Raw genomic sequence first — 21,248 nt, 5'->3', positions numbered from 1 at the left:
CCCTATGTGGGACCTCGCAGCGGTTTTGGAGGCCTTGAAGGGTCCCCCTTTTGAGCCTATCCAATCGGTTAGCCTTCAGCATCTGTCATTCAAGACAGTATTCTTGTTGGCTCTCGCTTCTGTGAAGCGTGTGGGTGATTTGCACGCGCTCTCGGTGAGCCAGTCGTGCTTGGAGTTTGGGCCCAATGACTCAAGGGTCATACTCAAACCTAGGCACGGTTATGTGCCGAAATCCCTCAACACACCGTTTCGGGCTCAGGTTATTGCCCTGTCTGCCCTGCCGGTGTCAGGGGAGGATGGAGACTCGAGTCTTCTTTGCCCTGTCAGGGTTTTAAGAGCTTATGTGTCTCGCTCTGCTGCCTTTTGGCAGACGGAGCAGCTGTTTGTCTCGTTCGGTGGATGTTCCAAGGGAATGGCTGTTTCGAGACAGACTCTATCCAGATGGATAGTTGATGCCATAGCGTTAGCTTACGCTTCCAGGGGCCTTCAGTGCCCATTGGGCGTCAGAGCACACTCCACAAGAGGCGTCGCCTCGTCGTGGGCGTGGTCTACTGGGATCTCCTTGCAGGATATATGTATGGCGGCAGGTTGGGCCTCGCCGTCTACATTTATCAGGTTCTATAACCTGGAGGTCCCCGCCTTGCAAGCAAGGCTGTTGTCCGTATAGTCGAATCAGGGCCCTGAGGGGAATTCTGAGTTCACGAGCGCTATGCGCTGCCGACTGTTATATGGGCAGTATTGCGTAAGACCCGCATTGCCACATTGGTCAGGCCTTGCCTCGGCTGTGTGATGTCATATTGCCGCATCTACAGATGCTGCTAGATATAGAACAGAGGGCTTTTTCCCTTTTCTGTCCTGGACTCTCTGTGAGTCCCTCAGGTGACTGTGCACTGTAAATCCTGGGCGTTGCTTCAGGTTTATTGGTGTGTGATCCCTGCGCGCACGGCGTTTTACATTGGGTTCCCGTAGCGTCTTAGCTAAGACGCAGTACGAGAGAGCTCTCGTAAGAGAACGTACTCGGTTACTAAACGTAACCTCGGTTCTCTCTGGAAGAGCGAACGAGTACTGCGTTCTCTGCCGTGCGTACGATTCACTCTGGTTCGCTTCGGCGATTAAATAAATCAGGTGAGTCAGCCTTTTCGAGCTCCTTTTATAGGTTGGGCCACACCCGTTTCGGCGGGAAGTGGCAAGAAGGGCGCGAAGCGTCTCGCCTATGGCTGTGTACTGCTGCAAATGCGCTTTACAAAAATACAAAATTAAGGATAATTTTTTGCTTCAGTATTTCGTGAAAAGAGACTTTTCCCGTAGCGTCTTAGCTAAGACGCAGTACTCGTTCGCTCCTCTAGAGAGAACCGAGGTTACGTTTAGTAACCGAGTACGTTTTAATCACAAAGCTATGACTTACGTATGTCATAATTTTAACTTTTATTTAAAAATGTCAACTCAATTTATTTTTGTCATACATTTTAATTTTAGTTTTGTTTTAGAGTTTCAGTTTTATCTCATAATGTTGACATTTTACATCAAATTTTGACTTTTCATCTCATAATTTTTACATGTTATATCATAATCATAATTGTGATTTACCAAAATGTGATTTATTATGTGGCAGAAATGGGTAGTATATTGAGCATCCAGAGTATTTTACATGGCTTTTATGGTTTTTCATATAAATTATTGATTTTTATAAATTTTATTTTAAAAAAATTAACTACAGTATTACTGTTTCTAAGCAGTCTGATAAAGGCATTCAGTCTGATAAATTCTGTGTGACAGCTGCTGGGGAAGTCGTGGCCTAGTGGTTAGAGAGTTTGATTCCTATTCTTAAGGTTGTGGGTTTGAATCTCAGGCTGGCAATACCACTACTGAGGTGCCCTTGAGGAGGGCACTGAACCCTGAGTAGTGCAGCATAAATGGCTGGCCACAGGTCTGTGTGTGTGCACTTTGGATGGGTTAAATGAAGACCACAAATTCTGAGGATGGGTCACCATACTTGGCTGTACATCACTTTACTGTTTATTATTCATATGCACCTAAACTGAAAGTTTTTGCCTTTTCAATGTTTTGCCCTTTTAATTTTTACTTTTGTGATGTCACATTAAAATGTTCTGGCTAGAACAGTATTGGATGTGACTGATTTTTTAAATGCTCAAGTATGTTTCACCTACATGTCTGCCTCCGAGTCAGATGGTGCAGTTGCTGGAATAGTTGTAAATGCTAGAAAAGAAACAAAAATATGTGAATTTTAATAAAATAAAGAGGGTCACGCATGGCAGAAGTGGTTTGTGATCTTACCTCTTTTGGGTTCAGTGACTGTGAGTTGAACAGGAACCTGCAGATCTCCTACAGAGCAGAAGTACCAGCCAGAATCAGTCCGTCTCAGTCCAGTCATCAGCACAGTGAAGGATCTTCTCCCATCATCATCACTGATCTGCACTGATGAATTCTGGGATGTGTCAGTCCTCCCCACTGTGTAACATCTCTGATCTTTATATCTGCACCACTGTTTGACTTTATTCTGATATCCAGAACTGTAGAGACACTAAACACTGATATCACCACCTTCATGTCCAGAGACACTGCTGCTCACCACAGACACATCAGGAGCTGAGCACACACACACACAAGAACACAACATTTATTTGATTTATAAAATTGTAAAAATTATAAAATGCATGTGTAAGGTCAGTGAATTTAACATTAGAATTAAATTAAAACAATTACAAAATGTCTTACTATATTGAATCTTGAGATATGGCTCATATGTTGTATTTATCAGTGTTTTTTCTCCAGTCTCCACAACACAATAATAAACTCCGCTGTGTTTGTCCTGCAGGTTTCTCATAGTCACAGTAAAGAGACTCTGATCAGGATGATCAATTACTGACAGATTCTGCTGTGTTGTGTTTGTGTATGTGTATGTTTTATCAATCTCTGAGAACCAGGATTTTTTCTGCTGTGTGTATTTCTTGTCATAATGACATGGGATGGTGACAGATCCTCCAGTTTGAACAGTTAATACATGGTCTGACCAACCGCTGTAGCTTTCAACACCTAAACAAACAACATGCAAACCATTATTACACCCAGAATTAACAACAACTTCTTAATTTCTTCAGTCTTCACATAAAACACAATAAAAGCAACACAAACTGCTCAATATAAAATGTTGCATTATAAACATGATCCATTAAAAAACAAACACAGCACAACATTAAATATTCACCCAACATCAGCCAAAACCCGATTGAAATGTAGAATATTTTTATCTTCGTGTATGCAGCCATTGTCTAAGTTTCTCTTCCTGTATCTTGAGTTGTTTGACTATGTTTGTAGTAACTGCTTCACTTCCCTTTTTCACCCTCTTATACAGAAGCACTGAAACCTCTTGAGCCACATAAGAGCTAAGAATAGACTCTAGATTGTAAGGAAAACAGGTCAATTTAGCTCAAAGGGAATCATTTAAGATTTTAAAGGGAATTTGAACAGAATCACTGTTTCACGGCTGATCACTGAGACGCCCTGCGATTCACTGAACGAGCCGTTTAACATCAAATCTGCGCTGGATATTATCCAAAGTATAGTGAAAACACTATCAATTAGCACAGTAACAAGATCGGCAGTTTAAGACATTAACTTGTAAGCACAAAACACAAGATACTTCTCTTTTCAATATGAATAAGGCTTTATTAGATAAATCTAAGACATATAAACTAATCTAACACACAAACGCACGCACTCACACATTCACACAAGTTGCAGGAAGATCGAAAGTTAGGGAAAGATGAGTTTAAGAGAATGAAAATGTGGAATCCCAAGTTCACAGCCAGAGGCGGCCTTACCTATGTTTCACCCGTTTCAATTGAAACGGGCCCCGCCCTCCAAGGGGGCCCCCAACAGAACAGGAAAATCCCATTCATTTTCTCCCTAGGATATTGATTTTCAGACATAATGTCTAAAGTGGTCTCCAACACGTCGCTCGCGAGAGTAGCTCGTGACCTGATTGGAGGTAGCTCGAGGGCCGTTCAATATCGCGTCTTTTGCACGCTCAAGTTCATTATTTCAAATAATTGAAGCGACGCGCTCATTTTTTTCCAGGCGCAACAAGTCAACATGAAGGATGGGGGTGCACCCAAACTACGGGTGTTTTTTCTAAATAAATCTTCTAGCAGAGCTACAGCAAAGCGTTTTTCGGTGGTGGAAATCCATTAGCTATTAAAACTTCTCTGTCGTTGTGGAGAGCGCATGGTGCATAGCAACGACAGACGCCACGGGAACCGAATTTTACTATTAATAATAAAAGATAAGCTAATAATGTGCATTGTAAATGTCAGTATTTTGTCTTTTTTTGAATCATTCTTTCTATAAAAATGATTTAAAGGCTGAAATATGCGAGGTTTATCTTTTTATAAAAACTTTTTTGTCAAAACTTTATTTGAACGTGTACATGTTAGATAACATGTTGCAAGACACTCCTTTCAAATTTGGCCATCATTTTTAATGTTACTATTTTAATGTTCATGTAAACAAAAAGTGCATATTGATGGTAAGTTTATTTGTTATTTGGTTTTCTACATAAAACTTGGTGAATTGATTTTATTGTGTAGTATTAGTACTTTTTGAACAGGATTATGTGATAACCATGCTCATTTTGGTCACTATAATCATGAAATTACATTTTCATACCATTTTATCTCTAGTTATGATGCACTATAAAATCAACAATAATTATGTGTTTTTACAGTATAATATTTTGATATATATAGCCTATGTCAATTAAGGGGGACATATATAGGCCTACAATAACTCTTTTAGGTCTAAAACAGTTAGCATAGTTGTTAATATGAGAGTTATGAGACATTATTTAAGAGATTTAATTATTGCATGAGTAGCTCTCGGCCACTTTCATTTTTAAAAAGTAGCTCTCAAATGATCTTCTAAAATGAGTGAGCCACAAATCCGTGAGTACATTTTACAAACCCGTGGGAACGGATTGCGAAAGCGTGGGCACGGTTTATGAATTCGTGGGTACAGATTTCAGAAACTGCAGGCACTGTTTACAAATCTGAGAGCACGGGTTAGAAACTCGTGGGTACGGTTTATTAATCCGTGGGCACGATTTGTTAAACCGAGGGAACAGTTTGAGAATTCGTGAGTACGGTTTAGGGCGCACGGATTGCCAAAACCGTCGTCACGGATTTTTTTAAAATTATTTTTACTTACACAGGTGACTTCCCGGGCTCCGTAATACGGCAAGTTGAGGGGATGTTTGAGCTGTTTTTTTTTTTTTTAAGTCAGCCCAGACAGCTGAAAATATAGCTACTGCGCAAATCAAATAAGCAGTGATGTTGCCCTGCGTGAAAGGGCGAGGCTTATTCCAACGTAAAACGCTGTATTGTATATAGTTTGTATAAAGCTGCCTTTTAATGAAGCTGAAAGTGCGAGTAATAAAATAATATGATGCAAACCAACAGGAATCCTTGCTTTTTCTGCTCTATTATGTTTACATTTTATGTGGGCAGGGCCCCATATTAGTTATTGAAACAGGCCCCCAGATGCTTAAGGCCGCCCCTGTTCACAGCAATACGTTAAATTGCATAGACATGAACAACCATCAATCACTTAATTAGCCCTCGCATTGAGTTCCTCAATGAGGTACGCTGAAGCACGCTGGAACTGCGCTCAAAGAACAGTGATGACAAACAGCATGGCTAAAAGCTAAAGCTAAGAAGAAAAGCTAAAAGCAGGCATGACTGATAGCAAAAGCAGAGCTAAAACTAAAAAGTAGGCATGACTAGTAGCAGAAGCAAAGCTAACAACTAAAAGCATACATGACTAATAGCAGAGCAAAGCTAGAAGCTAAAAGCTAAAAGTAAGATTTTATGGTGTCCTGAGTATTTAAACTGGCCTGTTGGCCACACCTCAAATGTTGTCTTGACCAATCAGATATTGTCTTGGCTCGGGGGTATCATAAATCATATGTTGTCTTACCAAGCATGTGGTCCGAATTTTCCCGCTCTTGCAGGGTCTAATTTTGGACATGATTCCTATAACAAGAATATGATACATTTGACAAATAACTGATGGTCAGGACTATTTCAAGCAAGCAGATTCGATTACATAGATACTAGACATGAATATGTATCCTTAAGCTATCCCATAGTTATTAAAAGACATACACAATAAGTGATTATAACATGATTGTCAAATGTGTGGGTTACATATAAATGAATATGGAGTTAAGCGATGGACTGATATTCATTTAGAAGTCATTTTGGAGTTCATTTTGGTCCATATATATGTACAAAAGACTTTGTCATTATCTGACAAAGATTTCTGTGGAGACCAGAGGTTCAAAGGCCCCCCCCCCCCCCCCCCTTAGGAATTTCAGTCTGGTTCTGCTAGGTGGGGGAAGTGTTTAACTCTCATGGGTTTACATGTGATGTCCGACGTTGCATCTCACTTACGAACAACAAATTTGACAAACTCTTCTGCGAATTAAAATTGTCAAATATTGTTCTAGTGGTGTTAATGTTGAAAGCTGTTCTGTGAAAGCATTGGTTGGTTGGTTCCCTTTCGAGAGTACTCTCGTACTGCGTAAGCTAGCTTACGCTATGGGAAAAGGTCCCCTATGGAATATGAAGCCAAAAATTATCCTTAATTTTTAAATAATGTAAAACGCAGTGCCGCAGCACAGCAGACCCAAGCGAAGCGGCTCGCGCGCTTATTGGCTGTGCTGCGGCAACTGCAGCAACCTATGGTGAGGCGGCGGAGAGTAACGAGCCAATGGGGGCGCTTCGCGCCCATTGGACGTCAGAGCGCGCCAAAATAGGCGTGGCTGGAACTATATAAGCCACCACTTCACCATAGGGATCAGATTTCATCTCCTTCAGCGATCTCACCTGCACTTCGCTGTCTTCTCCGGAGAAGCCTCTACACGCCGTCGAAAAGCCTTCAGCACTCGCTTCCTGCTGCGCCATCCGGCGTGACTATATCCTTTTCAAAGCTAGTGTGTTTGCCGCTGCATCACACTTTTTTCCTCCAGAATTCGAGGCGTTGTTTCAAATGCCTCGGGCCTGCGCTTCCTGCCGAGGCCCTCTGCCCAGCGAGGACCGCCACATCATCTGTGTCTCCTGCCTGGGCCGCGAGCATGCTGAGAGCGCACTCTTCAAGGGCGGCTGTCTCCTCCAGACGAGCCCGCTAAAAGCAGGCTGGATGAATGGTTCCTGCAGGGGCGCCCTTCGGCCCCTCCGCAAAGAAACGCCCCCTTCTTCCCGGAAGTTCACAATGAACTCACGAAGTCGTGGAAAGCCCCATTCTCCGCACGCTTGAAGACTTCTGTCTCGTCAGCGCTCTCCTCTGTCGACGGCGCCCGAGACCACGGTTACGAGAGCCTTCCCCCTCTCGAGGAGGCTATTGCTGCACACCTCTGCCCGCCCTCAGCCGCTGGATGGCGGTCGAAGCCTGTGCATCCATCCAAGCCGTGCCGCACCACCTCAGCTCTCGCTGGCCGAGCTTACACCTCCGCTGGTCAAGCTGCTTCGGCTCTACACACCATGGCTGTGCTGCAGGTTTTTCAGGCCAGACTTCTCCGTAACCTGGACGAGTCTGCCCCAGATACCTATGACTTTAAAGATCTCCGCAGCGCTGCTGATCTAGCCCTGCGTGCGACAAAGACCACAGCACAAGCAATCGGCCGAAGCATGGCAAGCCTCGCTGTTTTAGAGCGACACCTCTGGCTCACGCTCACGGAGATGAAAGACGCCGACAAATCCGCCTTTCTCGACTCTCCTATCTCGCCTTCCGGCCTCTTTGGCCAGTCGGTTAAGGGTTTCGCTGAACGCTTCACTGAGGCTCAGAAAACGTCACAGGCAATGAGACACTTCCTGCCGAAACGCTCTAGCTCTGCTGCGGGACGCCGTAGAAATGCGCCGCCCCTCAGACCTCGAAGCCATCGCAGCCAGACTTACAGTCTCGCCCAGCGACCAAAACCCAGCACCGCTCTCGCTCTACGAGCCGCAAACCGCCAGAGAGACGGGGACCTCGGCCCAGGATTGTGCTGAACCCCGAGCCTCCGAAGCCCTCCTGACCTTCGGGCTGAAAAGACCGTGGTTAAGTCCCGCTGCGGCCGGACCACCACACAAGAAACCTCACATGCTTCCTCCAATCCCCTCACTAAAGGCGGTTGGAGATGTCTATACTGCAGTAAACGAGCCTGTTACAATGCACGCACGCCTGCACACAAACGCCGTTTTCACGGCGACCTCAATAAAGCACAAAAAGAGCTTTTTCTATGTAGGCAGTGTGCCCACTACACAGTACGCACCCCTGCATGTATAAGTGAAGTGAAGTGACATTCAGCCAAGTATGGTGACCCATACTCAGAATTTGTGCTCTGCATTTAACCCATCCGAAATGCACACACACAGAGCAGTGAACACACAAACACACACTGTGAGCACACACCCGGAGCAGTGGGCAGCCATTTATGCTGCGGCGCCCGGGGAGCAGTTGGGGGTTCGATGCCTTGCTCAAGGGCACCTAAGTCGTGGTATTGAAGGTGGAGAGAGCACTGTACATGCACTCCCCCCACCCACAATTCCTGCCGGCCCGGGACTCGAACCCACAACCTTTCGATTGGGAGTCCGACTCTCTAACCATTAAGCCACGACTTCCCACTATACACACTCCCCCAAGTGTCACAAAGACTCACTCGGGTCTCCTTTCATGCCCATCTTCCCGCTCGCGCCGGAGGTGCTCTAAATGTAGCGCGCGTGCCCACTTCTCCTACAAATAACAACCCTACAAATAAGCGCTGTCACCACAGTGTCACAAGCACAGCATACTCGAGCTACTGGTCCCCTCATAACAGGCGGCCAGTGCCCGAAGCACATTCAACCCATAGCCGCACGAGCCGCTGCATGGCAGGCCATCCCCGGCATATCAAATTGGGTTTTGAATATAATAAAACGAGGTTACTCGCTCCAGTTCGCTCGCAGACCGCCGCGCTTTCGCGCCGTGGTCGAAACGAAAGTGAAAAGCGAAATGACACACGTCCTTCGCGCCGAACTGATAAACCTTCTTGCAAAAGGGGCGATAGAAACTGTCCCCCCTGCGCAGCGCGAGTCAGGCTTTTACAGCCGCTACTTCCTCGTACCAAAAAAGGATGGCGGTCTCAGACCCATCCTAGATCTCAGACGTTTGAACAAAGCGCTTATGACGCGATCGTTCAAAATGTTAACTACCAAACAAATACTCGCGCAAATTCGCCCGAGGGATTGGTTTTTCTCAGTGGATCTGAAAGACGCTTACTTTCACATTCAAATAGCACCCCTGCTGCGTTTTATTAGATTCTATAATCTGCAAGTCCCTGCCCTGCAGGCCAGGGTACTTTCTATATAGACGTGCTAAGCCTTATCACGTCCCCCTTTTTTCGTTCCCTATATAAAGCTCACTAAGGTTGGCTGTTGGGACTGGGATTTCTCCTGCTATAAAGCCCCGAGCTCTCGCCTCGGGCTGTGACAGGTCGAAGTTCCCGAGCACGCACGGCGTTTTACATTGTGTTCCCATAGCGTAAGCTAGCTTACGCAGTACGAGAGTACTCTCGAAAGGGAACGTACTCGGTTACTAACGTAACCTCGGTTCCCTGAGATGAGGGAACGAGTACTGCGTAACCTGCCGTGCTATGTGCTCGGACCGGGTGATCGCTTCAGTCGATTTAAAACCTGATCCCTATGGTGAAGCGGTGGCTTATATAGTTCCAGCCACGCCTATTTTGGCTCGCTCTGACGTCCAATGGGCGCGAAGCGCCCCCATTGGTTCGTTACTCTCCGCCGCCTCACCATAGGTTGCTGCAGTTGCCGCAGCACAGCCAATAAGCGCGCGAGCCGCTTCGCTTGGGTCTGCTGTGCTGCGGCACTGCGTTTTACATTATTTAAAAATTAAGGATAATTTTTGGCTTCATATTCTCGAGAAAAGGGGACCTTTTCCCATAGCGTAAGCTAGCTTACGCAGTACTCGTTCCCTCATCTCAGGGAACCGAGGTTACGTTAGTAACCGAGTACGTTATCTTGCTTGGGACTTGTGGCACAGAATGTTTTATGACTTCCTGTTGCCTTACTGAGGAATTCGGCTCGTGTTTCAGCCACAGCCCTGATCGACTCTTTAATTTGTCTGGTTCGAGTCATTTCTGCTACAAGATCAGGGTTTACAGCTCTGGCCCTCGATCTCCACTTTTCTGCAGAGTTTAGCTCAACCCTAATCAAACAAACCATAATAATCTAATCAAGATCTTCATGATCACTAGGAAGTTACAGACAGGTGAATTTAGATCTAAACTCTTCAGGAAAGTGGACCTCAAGGGCCAGAGTTGAGAAAACCCTGCTCTAGATTTAGGGAAGTCATGGGAAGAAGGAGGCAGGAACCGGCGAACATTCAAACAAAACTTTAATAATACAATATACCTAAAAGAGAGCGACAGCCCCTTCTCGTGGACGACTGTCGCACACAAACAGAACCAAAACCCAAAATAAAGTGCGAGCCTGGTCCTCTCTCGTCCAACACTGTCATCAGTCCCTCCTCCGAAGCTCCTGCGGGACTCTATACCGGTTAATGGCGCAGGTGCTCCACCGGCCTCGCTCCGTTCCCTCGGCTCTGGTCACACAGTGTTTTACATTAAGCGTTTTACTATGTCCCTAAACAGTGCCTTAATCATGCACTGACAATTTCTCCAAGTTCAAAACAAAACTCTATGAACCGCTCCATTGTGGACTTATGGAGCTGTATGAACCACTACAAGCTGTAAAGTAAACAGGAAGTGTTTTCTGAACTCCGCTGGTTTTGCGAGAGAACGCAAATATCTTTGCGAGAAAACGCAAAAGTTTTGCGAGAGAACGCAAATATCTTTGCGAGAGAACGCAAATATCTTTGCGAGAGAACGCAAAGTTTCTCGAGGGAACGCAAAAGTTTTGCGAGAGAATGCAAAAAAAATATTTGTTTTTTTTCCTCCCACCCGAAATTTTTTTCACTCACTCTGATTTTTTCCCACCACAATGACTCTTTAGGGGCTCCATATTGAACAAAAAAAGAAATCATCTCGGTTACGTATGTAACCTTGGTTCCCTGAATAGGGAACGAGACGCTGCGGTGACGTCACCACTATGGGAACACCTTCGGTGTGACGAATGTCTGAAGCCCTATACCATCCCGCCAATCCTATTGGCCAAATAGCACGTGGCACCGCCCATGCATGCGTACGCATATATATACCTGGTGCCGCGCGCCATTTCACTCAGATTTCATGACTGAAGAAGAATGCTATCAAGGTACGGCACGGCCAGAACCGCAGCATCTCGTTCCCTATTCAGGGAACCAAGGTTACATACTAACCGAGATGTTCCCTTTCATAGGTCACTTCAATGCTGCGGTGACGTCACCACTATGGGAACGCTATACCATAACGCCTGACGTACCTGATAGCTGGGATCCAAGGAAGCATCTGCTCAAACGGGGAGAACCCGGGAGCCAGGAGCCATCCTCACATCCAGACTGTAAGTCTTGACAAAAGTGCTCGGTGAGGACCAGCCTGCCGCAGCACAGATATCACCCATAGAAGATCCACTGAGAAAGGCTTAAGAAGAAGCCACTGCTCTCGTGGAATGACCTCTTACTCCTAAGGGCGAAGCGAGCCCGCGCGCCTCATAGGCTAAATATATTGCCTCCACCAGCCAATGGGACATGCGTTGTTTGTAACTGCATGGCCTTTATTCCTTTGTCCAAACAGACAACAGCTGGTCAGACTCAACCATGGGGCAGTACGATCCAAATAAGTCTTAAGCTTTACAGGGCAAGACTTAGATCTCCAGACTTCGCCACAGCAGGGGAAAAGCCTCCAGGACCACCTGCTGAAAGCGAAAGGGATAGATGCGACCTAGGGACATAATTAGGCCCTGGTCGCAACAACACTTCCACAGAGTCCGTGTTATAAAGTCAGGATTTATCCGGAACAAATTCCAAGGGCTCAAACAGATGCCCTGATAAACCATGCAACACAATGGAAACCATGAAGGAACTCGCACGGGGCAGAAAGGCCTCAGCCGTCGCGCACCCTGTAAGAACGAGAAACCAGTGGATGACAACCCATTGAGGCACCATTTATATATTCGTGGTAAGCCGAATGGCTGCCACATAAACCTTAGGGTAGCTGGTGTCACTCCATCCGAAAAACGTTCCTGAAGGAACTCCAGTACTGACGCACTGGGCAGTAAAACTGGATCCATATTATGAGTTTCACACCAGGTCGTAAACAGTTTCCACTTGAAAGCATATAAGCGTCTCGTAGAAGCTGCTCTAGAATTCAGTATAGTCTCGGTGGTTTCAGCAGAAAGACCGGGACATATGAACTCACTCCGGTCAGAGGCCACGCCCACAGATTCCACAGATCTGGCCTCGGGTGCCAAATCAGTCCCTGTGCTTGTGATAATAAATCCTGTCTGAGGGGAATCTCCATGGAGAGCCCGCTAACAGATTGATCAGATCCACAAACCACGGCTGTGTGTGTGCCACCGCGGAGCCACCAGCAGCAGCTGTTCCACCCTGTCCTGCCGTATTCCTTATAATACCGCCGAAATCAGACGGATTGGGGGAAAACGCATACAAACTGGTCCTGGGCCAGTTGTGGGCTAATGCATCCAAGCCCAGAGGTGCTGGAGGGCATAGGGAGAACCAAAGCGGGTAATGCGTAGTCGTGTTTCGACGCAAATAAATCCACTTCGCTTCCCCGAAAATCTGCCATAGGAGACTCACCGTTTGGGGGTGCAATTCCCCACTCCGCTTGCTCCAGAGTCTGCCTGGATAGCAAATTCGCTCCGAAGTCCATCGTCCGGGGTCATGAACAGATCGGATCGATAGAATTTAGTTCTGAAACCAAAAGGACATGTTTCACCAGCCTGCACAGGGGGCGAGAGCATAATCCTCTCTGATGATTCAGGTATGACACAACCGCTGTGTTGTCTGATCTGAGCAGCACATGACGGCCGATCAGCAGATTCGAGAAATACTGGAGAGCCAGAAAAAAAAACCACCAGTAATTCCAACCTGTTTATGTGCCTAACTCCCTCGACAAACAGTTCCCCAGTCGGTCAAAGACGCATCCGTCGTGACAGTCTCTCGGGAAGCGTAAATCCCCAGCCGAACTCCGGTCAGGAGAATTCGGTTGATATACATAGTTTTAGCAACATCACACACCGCCGTGTCACCGGGATCGTCCGATGCGGAGACAACGGGGTGAAACACTCCATGCGTAAGCCCAAGCTGTTAAATGATTCATCACAAGATCCCCATGAGAGTGTGCTTGAGTCTGCGATTGCGCTAACACCAGCCAATCACCTAAAATAGTTAAAACACGAACGCCCTGGGGCCGTAACGGGGCCAGAGATCCATCAATGCACTTTGAGAAGTACTGATACGCTTTGCCCTCTAAAGCGAATCTGAGGAACTTCCTGAGTCTCCTGATGATCATCAAAATCTTGAATTCCTCGGCCTGAGTGCAAGATTCAGATGGTGTAAGTCCCGAATGGGTCGTAATCCGCCGTGTTTTTTTTTTTTTTTTTTTTTACACCACAAAGTAACGGCTGTAAAAACCCCGCCTCCATCTGAGAGGGGTGTACTTCCTCTATAGCCTCTTTGCTCAGCAGAGTTGACATCTCCTGTCGCAGCACCGCTATTTCCATCGGTTTCGCCACCGTGGAAAGAATTCTGCGGAAAGGAGGCGGGCCTTATTGAAACTGAATGGTGTATCCGCCATAGAGAAATATCGGGCAAGCGTTCACACACGGACCGAGATCATACTAGCGGTCTCAAAATTCCCGCTTCCTGCAACGCTGTCATACGTGTTAACATGTCCAGGCACGAAAAACTTGTGGCGTTCGTGCACAGGGGAAGTGTATGCATAAGAGCCGTTGCGTCTCGTTGTGTATAATCCTGAAACGTGTCCACGGCAGGAATTAGGCCAACAGATTGAACATCGGGCTCTGCCGCTAGCGAAAAGCGGCGGCTGTGCGAGCCGTCATAAATGGGTCGCCTGTGCAGGACCCTTGAATCTCCCCCCTCGAATTCTGAAAGCTGGATTGCGCAGAGTGTCTGAGGGAACGTTTGGCATTACAGCTCAATCCAATGCTGCTCGAAGCACTGTTTGCTGCGAGGCAGAAAATGTAGAGTGTGGGGACTGCAATGATAGGGTTAGATGTGCATAGCAATCCAACAGCACTCTCTGGTGGAGGGCACAGTCCCTGGCAAACATTAAGAAAAACGCATGCATCAAACTCGCTGCGTTTCGTTGTGTATAATCCTGAAGCGTATCCACGGCAGGATTTAATCCAACAAGATAAACATCGGGCCACGCCGCCAGCGAGAACGCGGCAGCTGTGTGAGCCGTCATATACTGGCCATCTTTGCCAGCCTCCGCGCCATCCCTCAAACTCTGAAGGCTGGATTGTGCAGAGTGTCTGAGGGGGCGCGCGAATGAGAGCTCAGTTCAATGACGCTCGAGGTGCCTTTGCTGCGAGACAGTCAATGTTAGAGAACATGAAGGAAAACGCATGCATCAAACTCGCTGCGTTTCGTTGTGTATAATCCTGAAGCGTATCCACGGCAGGATTTAATCCAACAAGATAAACATCGGGCCACTCCGCTAGCGAGAACGCGGCGGCTGTGTGAACCGTCATACGCTGGCCATCTTTGCCAGCCTCCGCGCCGTCCCTCAAACCCTGAAGGCTGGATTGTGCAGAGTGTCTGAGGGGGCGCGCGAATGAGAGCTCAGTTCAATGACGCTCGAGGAGCCTTTGCTGGGAGACAGTCAATATTAGAGAACATGAAGGAAAACGCATGCATCAAACTCACTGCGTTTCGTTGTGTATAATCCTGAAGCGTATCCACGGCAGGATTTAATCCAACAAGATAAACATCGGGCCACGCCGCTAGCGAGAACGCGGCGGCTGTGTGAACCGTCATACGCTGGCCATCTTTGCCAGCCTCTGAGCCGTCCCTCAAACCCTGAAGGCTGGATTGTGCAGAGTGTCTGAGGGGGCGCGCGAATGAGAGCTCAGTTCAATGACGCTCGAGGAGCCTTTGCTGCGAGACAGTCAAATGTTAGAGTGTGGAAACTGCAGTGAGAGGATTAGATGTGCATTAGCAGTCCCACAGCGCTCTCTGGAGGCGGGCACAGTCCTTGCAACATGAAGGAAAAACGCATGCGTCACACTCGCTGCGTTTCGTTGTGTATAATCCTGAAGCATATCCACGGCAGGATTTAATCCAACAAGATAAACATCGGGCCACGCCGCTAGTGAGAACGCGGCGGCTGTGTGAACCGTCATACACTGGCCATTTTTGCCAGCCTCCGCGCCATCCCTCAAACTCTGAAGGCTGGATTGTGCAGAGTGTCTGAGGGGGCGCGCGAATGATAGCTCAGTTCAATGACGCTCGAGGAGCCTTTGCTGCAAAGTTAGAGTGTGGGGACTGCAGTGAGAGGGTAGATGTGCATTAGTAGTCCAACAGCACTCTCAGTGAAGGGCATAGTCCCTGGCGTGTTAACATGAAGAAAAGCATGTGCGTCAAACTCGCTGCGTTTCGTTGTATATAATCCTGAAGCGTATCCACGGCAGGATTTAATCCAACAAGATAAACGTCGGGCCAAGCCGCTAGCGAAAACGCGGCGGCTGTGTGAGCCATAATCCACCATGCGAGTAGCCATATAAATAGCTCAATGAGGAAGGAGAGGCGCGTTCCTCCTGTCCGCTCGGAGGGAGAGAACCGCGTATGCCGGCCAGAGCCTACTCACGCAGCTCGGACAACATAGTTTGAAGAGCAAAACTGCTGATTAACGCGCTCGAGTGGGGGAGAGCGAGCACATGGAACTCCAGTGCATCACTGTATTCATAGTCAAGCCGCACATATCGCCCCTAACCAACACCTCGTGCGGGGCCTCGACGACCGCAGAAGCGAAACGGTGGGGGTTAGACGCGAGGCGACTTAAGAAATACACTCCAGAGCGCGGATACTTTCTTATATATATATATATATATTACTGTAGCCGTAGGCTATCAAGGAGAGAACCTGTAGAGAGGCTGCAACGAACCTCTCATAAGTGCCTCCTCGTGATAACCCATCATACGGCTCCTACCTTTCGTTGACTCATCGCGTCCGCGGTTGAGGAGTATACTGCTCGTGACGATCGCTGTTGAACGCGAGATAATAGGGCACAGAAGATTCGCTTCGTTACTGAAGGAATGAAATCTGAGTGAAATGGCGCGCGGCACCAGGTATATATATGCGTACGCATGCATGGGCGGTGCCACGCGCTATTTGGCCAATAGGATTGGCGGGATGGTATAGGGCTTCAGACATTCGTCACACCGAAGGTGTTCCCATAGTGGTGACGTCACCGCAGCATTGAAGTGACCTATGTAAGGGAAGCATAAAAATTATATCACTCATGTTTATGTAGAGGTACAAATGTCCAGCAGATGGCGCTACACATACAGAAAAGATATTAAAAAGTGCGTAAGCAAGGTATATAAACTATTTCATGCAGACATTTTTTATATGCAATTGTAACGAATAAAAGTACAATTAAATGTAATATTAAATATATACTTATTTTAAAAAATAATTTCATTGCAACACACAAAACTGCATTTACTGTAAGTAACCCCAAAAATTATGTAGGCCTAATGTCGACTTAAAAGAAAGCACAAGAAGAAACGTAACAGAATATTTCAACTCTTTCTAAAGGGTTGATTTGGTCATGAATTCATTCTGAAATATACCTGTCATGTAATATGCATATCTACTTCAGAAATGCACTTCAAAATTATTTAGGTATAGTTAGCCTCGAATAATTCATTTTGCTTTCACAGTATTACATGTTAAGCACTGAAACTTCACAATTATTTACAGTTATTGACTTTCAAGAAAGACTTTCACTGATGATGAAGGCTGTGAAGAAACAAGATAAGCTCTGAGAATCTCATTTCTGCATCACAACACTTAGTGTGTCATTTCAGTGCCACAAGTGTCACATAATGGATATGCAATAATAGTCATTTTTAAACAAATCTCCCTTTTTAATTAGACACACATACAATCCCGGTCAAAACTTCACACCACTTCACATCACAAAAATCTCAAGAGGAGACACTTACTGTTTGACAAAAGGTAATCACAGAACTGTAAATCACTGAATTATCATCCACTGAGGCAGAAGACTGTGAACAAACACACATGACAATCAGCATCTCAGTAAACATTAATGAGTTTTGGGTGAATGTGTTCTTCTCTGAAGACTTCTGGATTGCACGAGTATGTTAATAAAATACTAAAATACTTACTCTATTTCTGGTGCTGTTGAAATGTGCTTCTCTCATTTGTCCTCTCTCTGTCAAAGTGAGATATGAAGATTAAATCCCATGATATATTTTACTCTATTAACATCCATTGAATCTTTCAATTCCACAAAAAGATATTTTAAGTGAAAAACATGTTCTATTGATTTTTATGTTCAAAAGCTTCTTCTAACAACTGTTTACTGATAGATTATTTGTGAAACCAAAATTAGACCTAACAGGGGTTTATGAATAAAATACACAAATAGCATCAAATACTATTTATTTTATACAGCGCTCTGGAATGCTTGATTCTGATTGGTCAGTCTAATCATTCTGTGGTCAAAATGTGTTTGCATCAAGACGCCTCTTTAGTGGATGCCTCTCGAGTCACTTTATCTCTTTTATGAATTAATTTTTTTGTCTGATGAAGGCATGTAGCCGCAATGCGTAGATGTACCTCTCACCAAAAGAGTTTTAATGTATAAAGCCAGTGATGCAATAAAGGCTTTTTAACTTTTCAATATACAATTCGAGTGCCTTGGAGTTCTAGTTCTTAAATATTTTCTGTCTATTTATGGATTTATTTGACTCACTTTGCTTCTTTCTCAGCCTCCAGGTTATGGCAACAAGAGCAACAATCAGTAACAGCATAAACATGGAAAGCAAACACGTGACCAGAACCACATCAGACCTGTAGTGATGAAGAGACATATTTTTTTTTATCATAACAACAAATTTCAGAGATATAATTTCAAGCAAATGTCTTAAATATCTACTTGTTTTGCTCTTCTGTGCTGCTGTGTATTTCAGTGTTAACAGTGTCTGTGGCTGCTGTTAGAGATCGATGGGTTTCAGTTTGACTCCTAACCCTAGGGTTGTGGGTTTGAATCTCGGGGCGGCAATAACACGACTAAGAGTGCCTTGAGCAAGGCTTCGAACCCCCAATTGCTCCCCGGGCACCGCAACATAAATGGCTGCCCACTGCTCTGGGTGTGTGTTCACAGTGTGTATGTGTGTTCACTGCTCTGTGTGTGTGCATTTCGGATGGGTTAAATGCAGAGCACGAATACTGAGTATGGGTCACCATACTTGGCTGAATGTCATGTCACTCACTCACTTTGTCACTTACCTGTCTGTCTCAGGTTTTGAATCAGTAATCATAGCTCTTTGTAAATAGCAGAAATGGAGAAGCAAGTTTATTAATGTTATCATTATAGCTGTTTGTTATTGAAGCCCATTTCCAAGAAAATACACTGTTTGGCAAATCAGAATTCTGATATGAAAAGTAGAAAATTTGTATGTAATAATTATAACTTTTTCATCTCGAAAATTTGACTTTGTCATAATTGTAACTTTTAATCACAAAGCTATGACTTACGTATGTCATAATTTCAACTTTTATTTCAAAATGTCAACTTTCCAACTCAATTTATTTTTGTCATAAATTTAAATTTGAGTTTTGTTTTAGATTTTCAGTTTTATCTCATAATGTTGACTTTTTACATAAAATTTAGCCCTCATCTCATAATTTTGACATTTTATATCATAATCATAATTGTGATTTACCAAAAAAAGATCCATAGTATATTGAGCATCCAGAGTATTTTACATTGACTTTTATGGTTTTCAGATAAATTATGATTTTATAAATTTCATATCTTAATTAACTATTACTGTTCCTTAGAAGTCTGATAAAGGCATTCAGTCTGATAAACTCTGTGTAACTGTTTCTTACTGTATATTTTTCATTTGTGCCTAAATTGAAAGTTTTTGCCTTTATAATTTTTACTTTTGTGATGTCACATTAAAATGTTCTGGCTAGAACAGTATTGGATGTGACTGATATTTTAAATCCTCAAGTATGTTTCACCTACATCTCTGCCTCCGAGTCAGATGGTGCAGTTGCTGGAATAGTTGTAAATGCTTGAAAAGAAACAAAAATATGTGAGTTTTAATAAAATTAAGAGTGTCACGCATGGCAGAAGTGGTTTGTGATCTTACCTCTTTTGGGTTCAGTGACTGTGAGTTGAACAGGAACCTGCAGATCTCCTACAGAGCAGAAGTACCAGCCAGAATCAGTCCGTCTCAGTCCAGTCATCAGCACAGTGAAGGATCTTCTCCCATCATCATCACTGATCTGCACTGATGAATTCTGGGATGTGTCAGTCCTCCCCACTGTGTAACAGCTCTGATCTTTATATCTGCACCACTGTTTGACTTTATTCTGATATCCAGAACTGTAGAGACACTGAACACTGATATCACCACCTTCATGTCCAGAGACACTGCTGCTCACCACAGACACATCAGGAGCTGGACACAGACAGCAAAAGATTAGAGTAAGATTTTTAAATCAAATGGCTTATTGTTTCTAAAATACATTAAAATTAGTGTACATTTTATTGATATCATTAAGTATTAGCCTACCTTTAATTCATCTGAAGACAATATTTTTTTAAATCAATTCTGGAACTCTTTCCTTAATATATATATATAAAAGCATAGTTATACACAGTATAAATAGTATTTGTGGTTATAAAAATCTAATAATTTAATAGGCTACGCCTATTAATAAATAATAAATAAATAATATGGTTACTACGTTTTTACTATAACAAAATCATGGTTACTTTTTGTATTATCACACTTGTAACACAAAAAACGTATATAATCTGCATTCAGCGATCAGACGAATCCGATCCAGAACGACTTTTACAAGTCATTTTTTTTAGTTAAAAACAGAACGGTCCAAATAATTCTTGAGCTGGTTTTTACTTTAGTGGATCAGCACACTTACCGTGTGAACCATTCGGCGTGGTTTCTGTGATTTGAATCATTCAGAGGAATTATAATCCAAATTATTGTTTATATTAGGTCACAAAAAAACACATTTATTAAACACATTTATTGCCATGTCGGTTCACATTAGGCTATAATCGTTGCCCTGTCACGTTCTTTTTTTTTCAGCTACAGAAATAAATATCTAACACGTAATCCAACAACTACCTTTTATATGATTTATAGCATTACCTAGCAACATTATTTATTACAATAATTTAGAATTTGGAAAGATATTCTTACCTGACTGCACCGTCAGATACAAATAATAACCGGCGTCTGTGCCACCGATCTCAACAGCACACCAGTAATATCCAGAGTCTGAGGTCTGCAGATTCTTCCACTGCACTGTAAAAATACTCTGGGCTGGATAATCAGTGAGGGAATATTCTCCTGTCTCATTTGTATATGCCAATATTTCACACGAAATCCAATATGTCCCCTTACACCAGTATTTACGGTTTTCGTTATGTTTTTTATCATATAGACAGGGAATATTTACAGGTGATCCAGATTTCACTCCGACATTCAGTGCATGCATTACAGCTTCATCTGTGAACAAGATTAAATGTAAATGAAAGCATCCATAATCTGCACATATACGAAACGTAAGAATTAAAAGCTCAAATAAGTTCAACTTAAACAATTTTCAAAATGCAAGTTTAACATAACACCATGCAATAGTTTAATAACACTAAAAAGAGAATTGTATGCTTTTCTCTTAGCGTTTTACCTGAGATGTGAAGTAAAATCCCACAGAGAATCAGAGGGAAAACCATGTCTATAGCAGAGTGCATGTGCATGAGAGCAGCTGGTCACTTCTTGCAGTGTGTCTGTTTCCTCCTGATTCAGAGGAAGAACAGAAATATCGCCTTTAAACCACATAAACACCCACAAGTGAGTAAATTTAGCCAGATGCAGCCATGTAATCTCACACTAGCAACAACAAATACGTTTTTAATTTATGGGCTCTAATTTGATTTGTGAATATATGTAAGCAGTAATGACAGTAATGTAATTTCTGTC

General features: G+C 44.2%; 1 protein-coding gene across 1 annotated transcript; it reads right to left on the bottom strand.

Moving 5' to 3' along the window:
- Window positions 1-1,723: 1,723 nt before the first annotated feature.
- Window positions 1,724-21,001, bottom strand: LOC132096043 (polymeric immunoglobulin receptor-like). The gene is given in 5 exon segments (XM_059501161.1): window positions 1,724-2,217; window positions 2,296-2,607; window positions 19,386-19,697; window positions 20,466-20,774; window positions 20,956-21,001. Coding segments are annotated over 5 exon segments (1,032 nt in total). The 3' UTR covers window positions 1,724-2,164.
- Between the last annotated feature and the right edge of the window lie 247 nt (window positions 21,002-21,248).

This window comes from Carassius carassius, chromosome 20 (assembly GCF_963082965.1).
Source record: "Carassius carassius chromosome 20, fCarCar2.1, whole genome shotgun sequence".
NCBI classification, from domain to species: domain Eukaryota; kingdom Metazoa; phylum Chordata; class Actinopteri; order Cypriniformes; family Cyprinidae; genus Carassius; species Carassius carassius.
This window is presented reverse-complemented; position numbering and strand designations above follow the sequence as displayed.